This window comes from Cannabis sativa, chromosome 9 (genome assembly GCF_029168945.1).
Source record: "Cannabis sativa cultivar Pink pepper isolate KNU-18-1 chromosome 9, ASM2916894v1, whole genome shotgun sequence".
Classification (NCBI taxonomy): Eukaryota; Viridiplantae; Streptophyta; class Magnoliopsida; order Rosales; family Cannabaceae; genus Cannabis; species Cannabis sativa.
This window is the reverse complement of record NC_083609.1, coordinates 4,489,176-4,504,504: the sequence shown is the minus strand read 5'-3', so window position 1 is coordinate 4,504,504 and position 15,329 is coordinate 4,489,176. Positions and strand designations below refer to the sequence as shown.

Sequence of the window (15,329 nt, the reverse complement as noted above, 5' to 3'; positions counted from 1 at the left end):
TTTTTTGGGTTTGGTTTGGGCGGATTATTCAGTTTAGGCAGTTAACGAATTTTTTTGTACAACCCTAGTTTCCTTAGAGCTTGGCTGAACGTGTTTAAATGGTGGAGTACTTATTTCAATAATTATATTTGTAATGACCACATAAATAGAATATGGATTAGTAGAACAATTAACATTAATTACTTTTAATGTATGATTTGATTAGTATATGTATGTTGTGAGCTTCATTTTTAGAAAATGAGCATTTGAGTTATAATTTCTTAATTTCAGAGATTTTATTAAACTCTAAGTGTATCAAATATAATATATGTGAAATTTATTTTTATAATTTTTGTTCGGTAACGATGAAAAATGCGATAAATAATCATTAAAGTCACACAAGTTAACTTAAAACTTTTGTTCTAGTAGGTCAATCAAAAGTTTGATTTTAGAATATCGAGTTTAAATGAGGTTGCGGGATTTGGCCATTTTACCCTTGAGTCTTGGTTTTATTTAAGTGAGAAGCAAGGGTTATGTTGATTTTTTAATTTTAGTCAGACCCGATATTAAGTTGTACCAATAACAATATTACAACCTTTCATATCAAGCACTATAGTAGTCTGTTTAGTATTTCTCAATTAGTATATTCCCACTTATTACTTTTTCCAACTTTTAGTAGGTTCTCAAATGAGAACTAAGCACACGTATCCACTAAAGACAAGAGAAAGAAGTGGCGGACATGCAGTGTTTGCCTAGTCAAACTTAATGTATTACTTACTAAATCTAATTAGATCATATTAATTAGTATGTTGATATCTATATATGTATACATGAATTACTAGAAGAAACCCAACATTAGGTACAAAAATGGTTTATTAATATTGATCAATATGAGATGTCCAACAACATTATTAGCTCCATGCAAAAGATAAGAAAAGAAAAAAGAAAGTGTTTCATGTCGATATATTCCATTTAAACGTACACGTTTGGCTCTAATAAGTTGTTCTTCGATCTTTATTTAGATATTACAAAAACAAAGTTATTTAACCCACACGTGGAAAATCATAAAACATCCCTGTATATACCTAAAATTGAAAGAGAGAGAGAGAGAGAGAGAGAGAGAGAGAGAGAGAGAGAGAGAGAGAGAGAGAGAGAGAGAGAGAGAGCTGAGTTGCCGTAGAGAAGAGAGATATTGGGGATTCCTTAGATATAATGCCAACCAATGAATGGAATCAAAAACAAAGAAAAGAAAAGAAAATAAATGATGTGTACTACTACTATATTTAGAGCATCTTTAATAATGAAGGGTCAATTTCGCCATCATATTACAATTATTTTTTTTTACAAAACTAAGGTGGCATTTGGTTGGAGGTAATGAAATAGAATGGAATGGAAAAGAAATTATTTTCATTCCATTCATTTGTTTGGTTGCATTTTAAAGTACTGGAATAGCATTCCAATGGAATGCTCTTTCCACCATTTTGGTGGAATGACTATTCCATTTTAAAAAGAAAGAAATGACCATTCTAATGTAACAAGAAAAAAAATTTAATAATTTTTTTATCAAATTTTTTATGCATTTTAAATTTTATTCCATTCCATTACTATTACTATTCCTATTTCTATTCCTATATTTTTATTCCTCCCAACCAAACGCCTCCTGATATATATATACTTCTTCAATCATATATAATTTCACCACTATTTTTATAGTATTTTTTATTTACAGTATTTATTATTAAATATTATTGAGCCTATACATATTAAAGAATCACAAAAAGAGTACTACAAAAAAAAATCGAGTATTTTTTTTTTCTAATAATTATGAAGCAAAATATTGGCTAAGTTTAAGTTTAGCACATACTAGAATATATATCAAATTTGATACAAAATATAATAATCTCCATTTACACCATGATGATAGTATTTTTTTATTAATTTTTTTGTTATTTATTTATGTTAATTTAAAAGACATAGATCAAATTATTTCATGGAATAAGATAAAATTTTTATGTAATATTTTTAATAAAAATTAAATTATTTTGTTGATGTTTAAATTAGTTTGACCCAAATACATTTATATTTAATATATATTATTTAATTATAATATTTTCATTAACTATTTTTTTAAAAAAATTAATTTATTAATTATATTAGAATACAATTATAAAGAGAATTAATACTATATATAAAGTGTGATTATTTAACGAGAAATTATTTTTCGCTTATTTCTAATGAAAACTATTGTTATAATGGATTTTGTTATTTTTTCTCTCAAAGTTAACAATTAAAAATAACAGTACTACGTAGATTAAATAATTATTATTTTTTTGAACAAATTTATTATTTATTTTGCTTAAAATATTTAAGTAAAATTCTTTATTTTATTTATTGAAATATAACTCATACAATTGTTTAAGAGAATTATTGTTAATAGAGAATTATTGTTAATATACATAAAAAGAATATGGTAGATATTTTAATATAAGTCTAAATTTGAATTTGAAAGAAATTTTCTCTCTTTAAAAGATATGATCATTAAATTAGCTTAGATTTAATTTTTTTTATTATTTTTATTTGAATTAATAACTTTTTATCAATTCATACACATACATATAACAAAAAAGAAATAATTCAAAGATAAACACTATTTGCTGTATATATTAGTTTTTATTTCTCTTACAAATTTTTTATGATCACTATATGTTCATATATATTCTTGATTTATGTTAATCGTTGCTATCAATTTTTCTGAACAACAAATAAATTGTAATAAATATTTGTGTTAGATTGATGATATTTATATATGATTTCATATTTTTTAGTAAAAATAAAATAATAAATTTCCAAAATAAAATTGTTTTTCTTCTTAATTTAGCAATTTTCATGTGTATTAGACATGGATTCCTTTTTCTTTCTTTCTTCCTAAACAAGAATATATTATTGTCCTTCCTTTCTTGACATATATAGCTAGATTCCTTTATCTTTCTTTTAAACTAATCAATATTAATAGGAATGTTCTTTCTCCTCTGTCTGCACCTTCTTAGAGGGCCCATGTCAAATAATAAAACAAAATTATTAGAATCCTAATTCCTAAATGCTACACGAAACTTAAAATCATCATGCAACAACAAGACAATAATAATAAAATGCTTTGCTTACTTCTGTCTCTATAAATACTTGAGCAATATAGAAAATTTAATAAGCATAAGTTTCCATTTCAAGTGTTCCAAAAAAAAAAAGAAATAAATATTTTGTATTTTTTTTTTGTTTATAATAAATATTATTATGGCGAGTGCAACAGCAGCAGCAGGAGGAGGAGTGAAGAGATCTGAGTCGATTGCGGATAGCATGCCGGATGCTTTGCGACAGAGCCGGTATCACATGAAAAGGTGTTTTGCTAAGTACATTGAAAAAGGAAAAAGAGTAATGAAACTTCACCATTTAATGGATGAAATGGAGACTGTTATTGATGATAAACTTGAAAGAACTCGTGTATTGGAAGGTGTTCTTGGTTACATACTATGCTCAACTCAGGTACAATATATAATAAGTACTCTCTTTTTTATATCTACACATTTTAAATATTCACTTTTAACATTAACAGCATAAATAATTAGTTTTAAGTTTTTGTTGAAACCATTATTTAGTTAAGAATAATGGTGGTGTAAAATACTTAAACTTTAGTTTTTAAAAAATAATATTAAGTAAATAACTAAAGGTTGCAACAAAAATAAAAAATTAAATATTTTTGTACCACTCATGCAAAAATTTAACTATTTATGGCACTAATATTCCTTAATAATATATCTTCCCCTTAATATAATTTGTTATATATAGAACAAATGTCATACATGTATGAGCAACATAATAATTCAAATTTTGATATAAATTTAAGAGGGACAAAATATTTATGATGAAAATAACTATCTATTAAAGAGAACCTTTGTTAAAATATGTATCATATATCATTTACTAACTTTTCTGATGAATGAGTGTTAATTATATGAAATTAATTATGCAGGAAGCAGTGGTAATACCTCCTTATGTTTCTTTTGCCATAAGACCAAATCCTGGTTTCTGGGAATTTGTTAAAGTCAGTTCTGAGGATCTCTCTGTTGAGGCCATTACTACCACAGACTACTTAAAGTTCAAAGAGATGTTATATGATGACAAATGGTATTAATATATAAATATAATATATTCTCTTCTCTTAATTTCATTTAACTAAGTTAAATATTTTGACCAATAATTTATTAAACAGGGCCAATGATGAAAATGCACTTGAAGTTGATTTTGGAGCTGTTAACTTCTCTGTTCCTAACTTAACACTTCCTTCCTCAATTGGAAATGGACTTGCTTTTGTTTCCAAATTCATTACTTCAAAACTAAGTGGCAAATTGGAATATGCACAGCCTCTTGTGGATTACTTACTCTCACTACAACATCAAGGAGAGGTACTGTAAAATCTTTATACATTAATAATGTTGGAATAATAAAAATATTACATTTGACCATGTTAAATAAATGAGGTATATTTTCAGTTAAATTTAACCTGAAATATATTATAAAACTATATTTACTATTAATGCTCATTCAAAATTAATTTTATTTATATTATTTTAATATTTTATAAATATAATTTTTTTTAAGTATTGAATAGTATAAATAAGTGGCAAACATATAATAAAAAAAATAATATCTATTGTAGGCTAAAATTTGACCTATCTTATTTTTTTATGTCAAATTTGACACAATTTTTAGCTTAGGTTAAATTTAACACACATTTTATATCATCATTAGAGTTAAAAATAAAAATACACCACATTTATATTTTTCATTAGAGATCCTCTTAGCTAATAAAATATATTTTTTCAAAGTATTGATTGACAAAATACACTTAGTGCATGCACTTACATGTTAAATGTTGATGAATTCAATCTTTGCAAATGACATTGAACATTTTTGTACTAAAATACAAGAATACTACATTAGAAACATTTTAATATACTGAGAAAGATTTAGAGATCATTAAGTTCAAGGAAACTTAAATTTTAAGGTAAAAGTTTCCTAGCTGAGTATTGAGATTATTTACATTTATGAAGAACTATTATCTAAGTTCCCGAGTTGGATCAGATGAAAATATAATTTAACCAAGATTATTATCGAAGTTATAGTGTACATAAAAATGACAAGAATTTGACTTTTAATGCCAATAAGCTGTTTCTTTCTTTTTTTTTTCCTCATCTTATTTGGTTAAGTTCTAATTATATGAACCTGTATGTTCTGAAATTGCAGACTTTTATGCTAAATGAAACTCTAAACACTCCTGCAAAACTTCAAACCGCATTGATTATAGCCGATGTTTTCCTCTCAGCACTACCAAAAACCAAACCATACCAAGATTTTGAAGCAAGGTGATGCATCACTTTAAATTCTCTCCTTTTGGAGACAAATATATATGTGTGTTAAATGACATATGAAAGGCTTTTCTTACAGGCTGAAAGAGTGGGGCTTTGAGAAGGGTTGGGGGGACACTGCAGAGAGAGTAAAAGAGACAATGAGAACACTCTCAGAGGTACTACAAGCACCGGATCCGTTGAACATGGAGAAATTCTTTGGAAAACTTCCAACTATCTTCAATGTTGTCATTTTTTCTCCTCATGGTTACTTTGGCCAAGCTGATGTTCTTGGATTGCCAGACACCGGCGGACAGGTAAAATATTACTTCGTATTGTATTGTATAGTATTATATTATGTTATACGATACAACTCAATGTTATGTTACTAAAGTTTTTTTATGATTGTTGTGTGTGAAAATAGGTAGTGTACATTCTAGATCAAGTTAGAGCACTTGAGGAAGAACTTGTTCTAAGAATCAAGCAACAAGGACTTAGTATCAAGCCACAAATCCTTGTGGTGACAAGGCTCATACCTGATGCAAAGGGAACTAAGTGCAACCAAGAGTGGGAAGAAATCATAGGCACAAAATACTCCCACATCCTTAGGGTGCCATTTAGGACTGAAAAGGGTGTGCTTAACCAATGGGTTTCTCGTTTCGAAGTGTATCCATATCTTGAAAGATATGCTCAAGATGCAATAGCCAAGATCCTTGAACATTTCGAGGCGAAACCAGATCTTGTCATTGGAAACTACACTGATGGGAATTTGGTTTCATCCATTGTAGCTAACAAACTTGGTGTAATTCAGGTGTGTTGTGTATTCAGCTATTTTTGTATTCTAGTTTAACTTATCAACTAATGTTCTTATCTAAATAAATTATGAATGGTCAGGGAACTATTGCACATGCTTTAGAGAAGACCAAATATGAAGATTCAGACCTCAAATGGAAGGAATTAGATCCCAAATACCATTTCTCTTGCCAATTTCTTGCTGATACAATTTCAATGAATGCAGCTGATTTCGTCATAGCAAGCACATTTCAGGAAATTGCAGGAAGGTTAGAAAAAAACTTCATGTACTAAAATACTTTACATTGGAAGAAAGATGATGATTATACTTAAAAAGTAGTATTGTTTTGATCTTTTTGCAGCAAGGATAGACCTGGACAATATGAAAGCCACACTGCTTTTACACTTCCAGGGCTCTGCAGGGTTGTTTCGGGGATCAATGTATTCGATTCGAAATTCAACATTGCTGCACCAGGAGCTGATCAATCTGTCTATTTCCCATATACAGAGAAACAAATAAGATTCACCTCATTTCAACCAGCTATTGAGGAGCTACTTTTCACTAAAGAGGACAACAATGAACACATGTAAGATAAAAGATACATAACTCTCTCTTTCTCAACCTTTGTTTTCTTCTATTTATTGATTCATTTGACCTTTTGTGTTGTCAAATAGTGGATATCTTGCAGACAAGAAGAAGCCTATCATTTTCTCAATGGCTAGATTTGATACTGTTAAGAACATAACTGGATTGACTGAGTGGTATGGGAAAAACACAAGGCTGAGAAATTTGGTCAACCTTGTTATAGTTGGAGGCTTCTTTGACCCTACAAAATCAAAAGACAGAGAAGAAATGGCTGAGATAAGGAAAATGCATTCACTGATAGAGAAGTATCAACTCAAGGGTCAGATCAGATGGATAGCAGCTCAAACCGATAGGAACCGAAATGGTGAACTCTACAGATGTATTGCAGACACAAAAGGTGCATTTGTGCAGCCTGCATTGTATGAAGCATTTGGGCTTACTGTCATTGAAGCAATGAACTGTGGATTGCCTACTTTCGCCACCAATCAAGGAGGACCGGCTGAGATCATTGTCGATGGAGTTTCGGGTTTCCACATTGATCCAAACAATGGAGATGAATCAAGCAACAAGATTGCTGATTTCTTTGAAATGTGCAAGAAAGATGCCACATATTGGAACAAGTTCTCCATTGCTGGTTTGCAGCGTATTAATGAATGGTATGTTAGAAAAACAATAGTATACCATGATATCAAATCACATATAATTTAGAAAAAATCTGATTGATTCATAACAATAATTGAGAAATTAGAGATTGTTAATGCAATATTAACATACTAAGTCTTCTTTTACTTTAGTTGGACTAGGCCTCCTCGTTAAAGATTTCAGTTAACTACAAAATCTTAACACATACACATCGCTATATGTAATATTTGAACGCATATTTTGGGTGTACATATCATTAGTAAAACTATACTATGAGCCTATTTTGTTGTGTTACAAATTAGTAATGTATAAACTTTTTTCAGCTACACATGGAAGATTTATGCAAACAAGGTGTTGAACATGGGCTGCATCTACAATTTTTGGAAGCAACTGAATAAAGAGCAGAAACAGGCAAAGCAAAGATACCTCCAATTGTTTTACAGCCTTCTATTTAGAAAATTGGTAAATTATCTCACTTTTAATATTTTTTATACATGTGATACTTTTTATTATCAAATATACATAATTATGTAGATTTACACATATATTTATGAATGTTGTTTCAGGTGAATAATGTGCCTATCCCAACTGAACAGCCTGAACAGCCTGCTCCAAAGCCACCTGCCAAGCCTATACAGCCCACACCAAGGCATGAATAATTATATAAATTGGTGATATAATATAATATATATATATAACTATTATATAAACATCAAAATAAATGTATGAATAATACTAAGTATTTCCACTAAAAGTTAACTACCCAAATATATAATGTAACTCAGAAGTGCAAGTGGAAAATATGAAGGGAGCTAGTACTATACTATTCCTTCCTTTATATAATATATCAAAAAATTATTACTCTTTGTTTTCTTTTCTTTTTCTAAAAATAAAAATAAATAATTTACATCAAAACTAATTTAATTTGCACATTTTGAATTTTGTAGCACAAGACGCTCAGCGTCAGGATTGAAAAGGTGAGACTAAAAAGGAATAATTTAGTACTTAAAAATTTGACTTAATTGTTTGAATACATTTTTCAATTTAAAGATTGGGATTTTAACAATTGCAACAATTTTAACCATAACTCTCAGGTTGTTTCGAGGTTAACAGAAAGAATAACCAAAGCATTGCAAATAGGGCTTCATAGCTCTTCAACTACTCATATCTTGTTGGAGCCTTTTCTTAAAATAAGATATTAATTAGAGGTTGAAGGATTTTCTTTGTAATAAGCTACATTATTCATCATCATATCAATCCATTTTGGATTTTGATGTAATCAAGCAATAATTGATCCATTTGATGTAATCAAGCAATAAAACAAATTATGGTACTTGATAATTAATCAAAAATTGAAACTTATATTCTTGATATTTGTTCTTGTTATTGGAAAGCATTATTGAGTTGTCACAGAAAATGATTGAGACATGAAAGTATGAACTATGAAGTACATACATTAATGGTTATCAACTTGTTACATTGTCACAAATTCTACCAATACTATTACTATGGAGAGAGTGTTTTTATGATAGAGTCAACCAAAATGAAACCTCTCTAGTTTTTGACTCTTTACCTAAACTTCTTATTAATAACATTTATAATTGTAAAAAATAGTAAAAGAATATTAAAATCAGGGGTTAGGGTTTCACCCTTACGCGTGCGGAGACAAGGACATCACTCGGTCATGACACAGCTTCAGACAACCATTGTCTGAGATTTCTCGAACATGAGGCTATGTGAACGAGCCCCTAACCGAGATTTCACGCCCACGAAGCCTGCATGCAGCCATAATTCTCAAAATAATTTATAATATAGAAAACAATATTCAAACAATCTCTTTCACACGCATATAAAATAAAAGAGTCAAGCGTGCAACAGACTGTTTAAATCTTATTTTTGGCGTGTTAAATTTCTTTGAATATCTCAAAAATTTTCAATGTATCTTAAATAACTATAATGTATATAACTATTAAAAAAATTAGATTAAAAGATTCTTTTCGAACACTAAAATAAATAAGAGTATATCAATATGGTAGAATTTTCAAAAAATATATGTGTCTAGACTAGTTTTCATGTTTGAAAAGAAAGCCCAAAACTATATTCCTTGAGCCCAGAACAAGGTACTAATATTTGGGCCAGATTTTTGTTAATGGACTGAGCCCAATAGAATATTCCTGAAAGAAGTACCCTAACCCTAGATAGATACCCAAACATCCCTAAGTAGCACGTGACAAGCAGCTGACTCGAAAGAGGCAGAATAGAGCGCCGCAATGACTCTTGAAATCGCAAAAAATACAAATTCTCAAACCACAGCCGTTCGATTTACTGCCACATCAGCAATCCGCGTGAATGCTTGTTTCTACGGCTGAGATCACAGGACGCAGAGCTACTGGTAGAGCGAACGAAGAAGCTTCTTTCTCTCTTGCTTCTCTATCTTCTGTGCTTTGATTTTCCCTGTGAAATTCAAAATTTGGTCTGCAAAATTCTTGCTAGGGTTTGAAGATGAAGATTACCGAGGAAGTTGTTGACGAAAACGTAGTTCTTTATGATGATGAGGATGATGTCACGGCTGACAGCATATTATCAACTGACGAAGACATTAGTCCCGATGAGGAGGAGGACGATGACGACGATGTGGACGAGGACGAGGACGAGGATGACGACGACGACGATGATGATGAGGATGAAGATGACGACGATGACGATGTTCAGGAGGTTGTACAATCCTCCGGTGGTCCTCCGGTTCACTCAGTAGATGACGATGAAGACGATGATGATGACGATGAGGACGACGATGAAGATGATGATGGTGAAGGTGATGGAGACGATGATGACGATGACGGAAGCGACGACGATGATGAAGAAGAAGTCGACCCCGAAGAGGTAAAGAGCTCAACTTTTATTTACAATATATTTGTGATTTTTATTTCTTGTTACTTGTTCTTCAACTGCTATTATTATTATTATTTCAGATCTGGTCTTTTAAGAAATTATATACGAAATTTCATATGTGTTGAAGGAAAAAAATTTGAAGGAGATTCGATTTTTTAACAGTGATAATTCAGATTTGTTCATAATTTTGTGAAGTATATTCTTTAAAGTTTCCAAAACGAGGATTGAATTGGTACTCTTATCTCATTGAATTTGATTTTGAAAGAATGACTTTATTAGGGTTTTTGAGGTTCATGCCTGCTTTTAATTGCATAATTTTGATGGTAGGTTAGGTCAACCCAAACTATAAGTGTTCAGCGGGGAATTAATTATTGTGGTCCTGTCTTTGTTATCTTGAACAGATGGTTTACTACTGTACACTATCAGGCTCCATGGATCTTAAGATCTTAAGCTTTAGAAGCTTTGTTAAGTTTAGCACGTAAGAGAAGAAAAATTCAACCCATATAGTAGTTTTACTTTATTTCAGTTTTGTTGTTTAGTGGGAGGATTCTACAGACATCTTGACTAGGATAGTTTCTGACCATAGTGTAACGTTTTTGTTTTGTTTGGTGGGTTTTTTTTTCCCTTTTTTGTTTTAGTGTTATAAAAGTGAATAAGGGGTGGAATTTTTTATGATTATTGTTGAGTTCAAATTATCTGGGCTCTTTTTTATCCAAAAAAAAAATTATCTGGGCTCTTACTCTTCCTTTTTATTGGGTCAGCAGATCCACTTATGGGTTTTTTTGGCTATTGAAAATGGTTGATTGTTTTCATGGTTGTCTTAGTTCAAATGATTTTCAGTACTGTGTCCTATATTACTTAGGCCAGTTTTTCATCATTTGTTGCACGATCTGAAGCTTGGGTTACTTTGTCAGCATCATTCTTTCTGACTTTTTCTTTTTAAATTTGTATTTCAAGCATCTTGATTATTCTCTCAAAAAAAAAAAAAAAGAGAACTATTTTTTTAACTGGTTTACTTCCAACTGGCCCCAGTTTACATTTTTTAATAAAAAGTTTCTACAATTTTGTAGGTTTAAGTCACTGTTTCCGTATATTTTTAGTAAGGGATTCTCTTGAGTTTTTGGTTTGTGAATCGTTTGGCAAAATACTTATAAACTTAAGCTTTTGGTTTATACTTTCCCTATAAGTATAATGAACTTTTTAATTATTGCTGCTCACTACTACTGTTGTTGGAGCTTAAAATGTTACGTTTTCCTTTTTCTTTCTTCATAATGTCTTCATTTGGTGGTACACTTTATATATCTGTATTAAACTTTATCTGACATTTCATTTAAAATTTAGGATATGGGTACTGAGTACCTTGTGCGGCCAGTGGGACGTGCAGAGGATGAGGAAGATGCAAGTGATTTTGAACCAGAAGAGAATGGAGAAGAAGAAGGTGAGGAGGAAGTTGAGGAGGAAGATGAAGACGATGATGGTGGTAGCGGGAAAGTGGAGGCACCACCAAAGAGAAAGAGATCGGACAAAGATGATTCCGACGATGATGACGACAATGATGATGGCGGAGAGGATGATGAGAGACCATCCAAGCGATAGTGGTTGGCCTCTTATTGGTATGAGGATAGGACTGACCGTTGATAAATAGGTCACTCTCTCATTCTCTCTCTCTCTCTCACTCACTTTTCTCTCCATTATGTCTCTATCTTAAACTTGTCTCCTCTTTGTAGAAAGAAGGATAGGTAGGAAGGGTGCTGCCTAAAAATCTGTTTATCTTTTTTTAAAACCTCAAATCAAATCATGTACTACCATGAAGCAATATAATTAGGATTATAAGTTTTTTTTTTCTTCTTTTTAATCTTCTAATGAATCTAGTCAATTGGGTGGTGGTGGTGGGGGTTGATTATCCCATTTGAAGAGGGTTGTTTTAGGATTTTGTGCAAGTTTAAACAAGTTAGAAAAGTCTAGTCTGTTGGATATTATTTATTTCAAGTTCTTTAGGTAGATGATCCTTTTTATGTCCTTTTTTTTGTTTTTTGTTTTTTTGGCTGGTTTAAACTATCAATGGTTAATTGGATGTCATGATTTTGTATAATAATGATGGTCATTTATAATTATCATCTTTAATTTTCAATTATTGTCATATCTCTCATGTCTACGTTAAGATTATGTACTCCAAATAGTACTGAATTACATAATAATGTTACTTGCAGAAGATACTGAAATTGACCTTGGTTTACCAACTATTAAAATTGGAATTGAATTGATTGCATCTTGCGTGGCTTGTAGTAGTTGATAGGTTCAAAAGAAAGTAAAAAAAAATAAAAATAATAAAATAAGCTCAGCACACTACAAGAAGAGGACTGCATTTTATATATTGGTGTAATGCAGCAAAACGATTCATTGTCTACTGTGGGTTACAGCTTTATACTCATTTTCTCTTGATTGACTAAAGTTTTATGATTTTTTTCATCGAAAAAAGAAAAAAAGGGATATGTTCATTTTCACGCATCCTATGTTTATCAGTACATTATGCCACATTTTTTGCTTTCGAGCAATTAATTAATTAATTAGCAAATTTTGAGCAGAGCAGAATCGTGATTTGGGTGGCTAACTTGATATATTTTGTCTAATGAGATCAGACTATAAGATGAACCGAACTGACGGTGGATAATGAATTCCATCATACAACCCAAACACTGTTACTGTGGGCCCCATTTAAAGCTGTCTATCTCTCAATCAATGGCATCTATGATACCACGTCAGCACGGCCAGATTGTCATTCATTTCTTCATCTGTATTCACCAATGGGCTTCTTTCGACCCATGACTTTGGTACAACAGTCAAAGGCAAAGCCCAATAATAGATAAGGAAGTCGTTTTTGGATTGGAACTGGTTTTTATTCTATTCTATTTTATTTTAGATCTGATCATTGAATAATTAAGTGTAATTCCCTTAAGATAAGATAAATGAAATTGTTTTAGTTTTACGTTATGTCATCATCATATTCATGTCTCTTAATTATATTTCATATTTAAGAGCACATAAATGGAAGAATGAAAATGCATTGGTACTAAAGGAGAAAAAGCCAAAGGCATGCACTATGTGGGTCCTTCCAATTGGCATGACATTGACAACAAAAGTGGTGTAAATATGGGCGAATTTTTTGACACGATACGAAATCGGCTGGAGTCCGAGAGTATGAGCACGATTTGACATCAAAAAATATGTGTTTAGGCACGACACAATATGAAAAAAAATATGAATTAGACATGATACGGTAGGAAAAAAATATAAACTTAGGCATGACATGACATGAAAAAATATAGGCGTAGGTACAACAAACCCGAAAGTACAACATGAGATTAGCTCGAGTGCACAACACATTAAAATGTCCAATAGTTTGATGATAATAACAATGATAAATATTTATTTAATAATTAAAATAATAGTTATATTCAAATTATAATTATTATAATTATTTTTTATATGATTTTGCGCCACTGAAAAATATATATATGTTCTAGTATTTTGATCCTCAATTATAATAGAAATGTAAAAAGGTAGAGCATGAATTTAAGTCCCTATATAAAGCCAGGTTTGTCTAATTAAGAAAAACAGGTTGGTTCAAATAAAGTACTATATGAATTCAAGCCCGGTACAAAATTACTAGATTTGTGGGTCATGTCGGGTCTATCATATAAAATGATTGCACGATACAACACGCTTTATATTTTTTTATAACGGTACAATACTATTCATATTTTTTATGACACGGTATAACACAACTTATATTTTTTTTATGACACGGTACGATACGAGTCACATTTTTTTTTACAATAAGCACAACACAATTTATATTTGGAAAGTAAAAAATATATAAACCAAACTAACACGACACACGTATTTACAGACAACAATTTGAGATTGTCCGTTTCAGAAAAAAATTAAAACTAAAATAAGATTGTATTTGTATGTAATATGTCTCTGGTTTCTATCCAAGTCTCTAAAGCAATTAGTGCCTTTCAAAAAAGAAATAAAAAAAAATAAGTGATTAGTACACGTGGCACATCCTTCTAACTTTGCCGACACAATTCTTGTAATACCTTTTTTTGGCATGACATTTTTAGTTAAGCTTTGCATAAATTAAATTAAATAGCTTTAGATGAAAATAAAACATATTTTAATTTTCCAGATCTAAATTAATTAATTATTTGGGCGTGTTTAGTAATATACCTAATTTTTTTTTTACTACTATTAGATCATCATGAAGTGTTAGAAGTTATTTTGACTTGAGAGTGGGATTGATACTTTTTTGAAACTTAAACTATTTATCTTAATTTAAAGAAACACTAACATTACATGAGTTTTAGGTTTAAATCAAATCTTAGTTATAAAAAAGGACATTAACTTTGATTGAAGAATTCACTAGTATTTATTTATTTTTTTAGGTTGAACAAAGGTCAAGTGCTAGTTTGAAATTAAAAGATTGCGAGTTATACCCACAAAGTGATTAATGATAGTTTACCAAAGAATTGGGTTATTTTTAAATATGTCAAATAATTTCCAGCTCAAACAATCAAAACTGGTCAATTTAGTCAAATTAAATTATTATGTAAAGAATTGAATAATATTTCAATATCAAGATAACCCATTATCTTATCTAATCTAACAGTAAACACAAAGTTAAAATCCCAATTATCCCATCAAAAAATTGAATCATTTTATGGCTTTGAAGTTTTAAAAAGAAGAAGAAGTGATAATGTGATGTGAGAGAGGGTTAGTATGTCAATTTTTCACCCACTTCATTCATAATATTATCAAAATTCACATAAATAAGAGTATTTAATACTCCTTGAATCTTTTTGCTGTTTGAAATTTTAATTCATCAGATTTCTTTTTTTCCAACTCAGATATTTGAGTTTGAAAAAAATAGTAATAAGTAAGAAGTTACTTAAAATTAAGAATTTTGAAATGATAAACAAAAATTTGATTGCCAAATTAAATTGGTGGTGAATTCCAAAAAAACATCAATGATACAC

The 15,329-nt window shown here is 30.2% G+C and overlaps 2 protein-coding genes across 7 annotated transcripts; both read left to right on the top strand.

Annotated features, from left to right (window-relative positions):
- Positions 1-3,106: 3,106 nt before the first annotated feature.
- On the top strand, positions 3,107-8,769 carry LOC115722614 (sucrose synthase 7). Its single transcript, XM_030651861.2, has 13 exons — positions 3,107-3,516; positions 4,004-4,158; positions 4,244-4,436; positions 5,278-5,396; positions 5,479-5,695; positions 5,803-6,189; positions 6,273-6,439; positions 6,533-6,757; positions 6,846-7,412; positions 7,722-7,860; positions 7,965-8,047; positions 8,346-8,375; positions 8,493-8,769. Exons 1-13 carry the CDS (start codon positions 3,268-3,270, stop codon positions 8,506-8,508), a joined length of 2,547 nt encoding a protein of 848 aa, XP_030507721.2. The 5' UTR covers positions 3,107-3,267; the 3' UTR covers positions 8,509-8,769.
- A 491-nt stretch (positions 8,770-9,260) lies between these two features.
- On the top strand, positions 9,261-13,286 carry LOC115722616 (uncharacterized). 6 transcript variants are annotated; one of them, XR_009684613.1, is made up of 4 exons: positions 9,261-10,281; positions 11,632-11,935; positions 12,881-12,907; positions 12,940-13,286. XR_009684613.1 is itself a non-coding variant. In XM_030651864.2 (3 exons), the coding sequence occupies exons 1-2, from the start codon at positions 9,901-9,903 to the stop codon at positions 11,884-11,886; spliced, it is 636 nt and encodes a 211-aa protein (XP_030507724.2). In that variant the 5' UTR covers positions 9,261-9,900; the 3' UTR covers positions 11,887-11,935; positions 12,930-13,286. The 6 variants fall into 6 exon arrangements, 4 of the variants coding, with proteins under 4 accessions (XP_030507724.2, XP_060960440.1, XP_060960439.1 ...); XR_009684612.1 differs by having other exon boundaries at positions 12,876-12,907; XM_030651864.2 differs by lacking the exon at positions 12,881-12,907 and having other exon boundaries at positions 12,930-13,286.
- Positions 13,287-15,329: the final 2,043 nt, after the last annotated feature.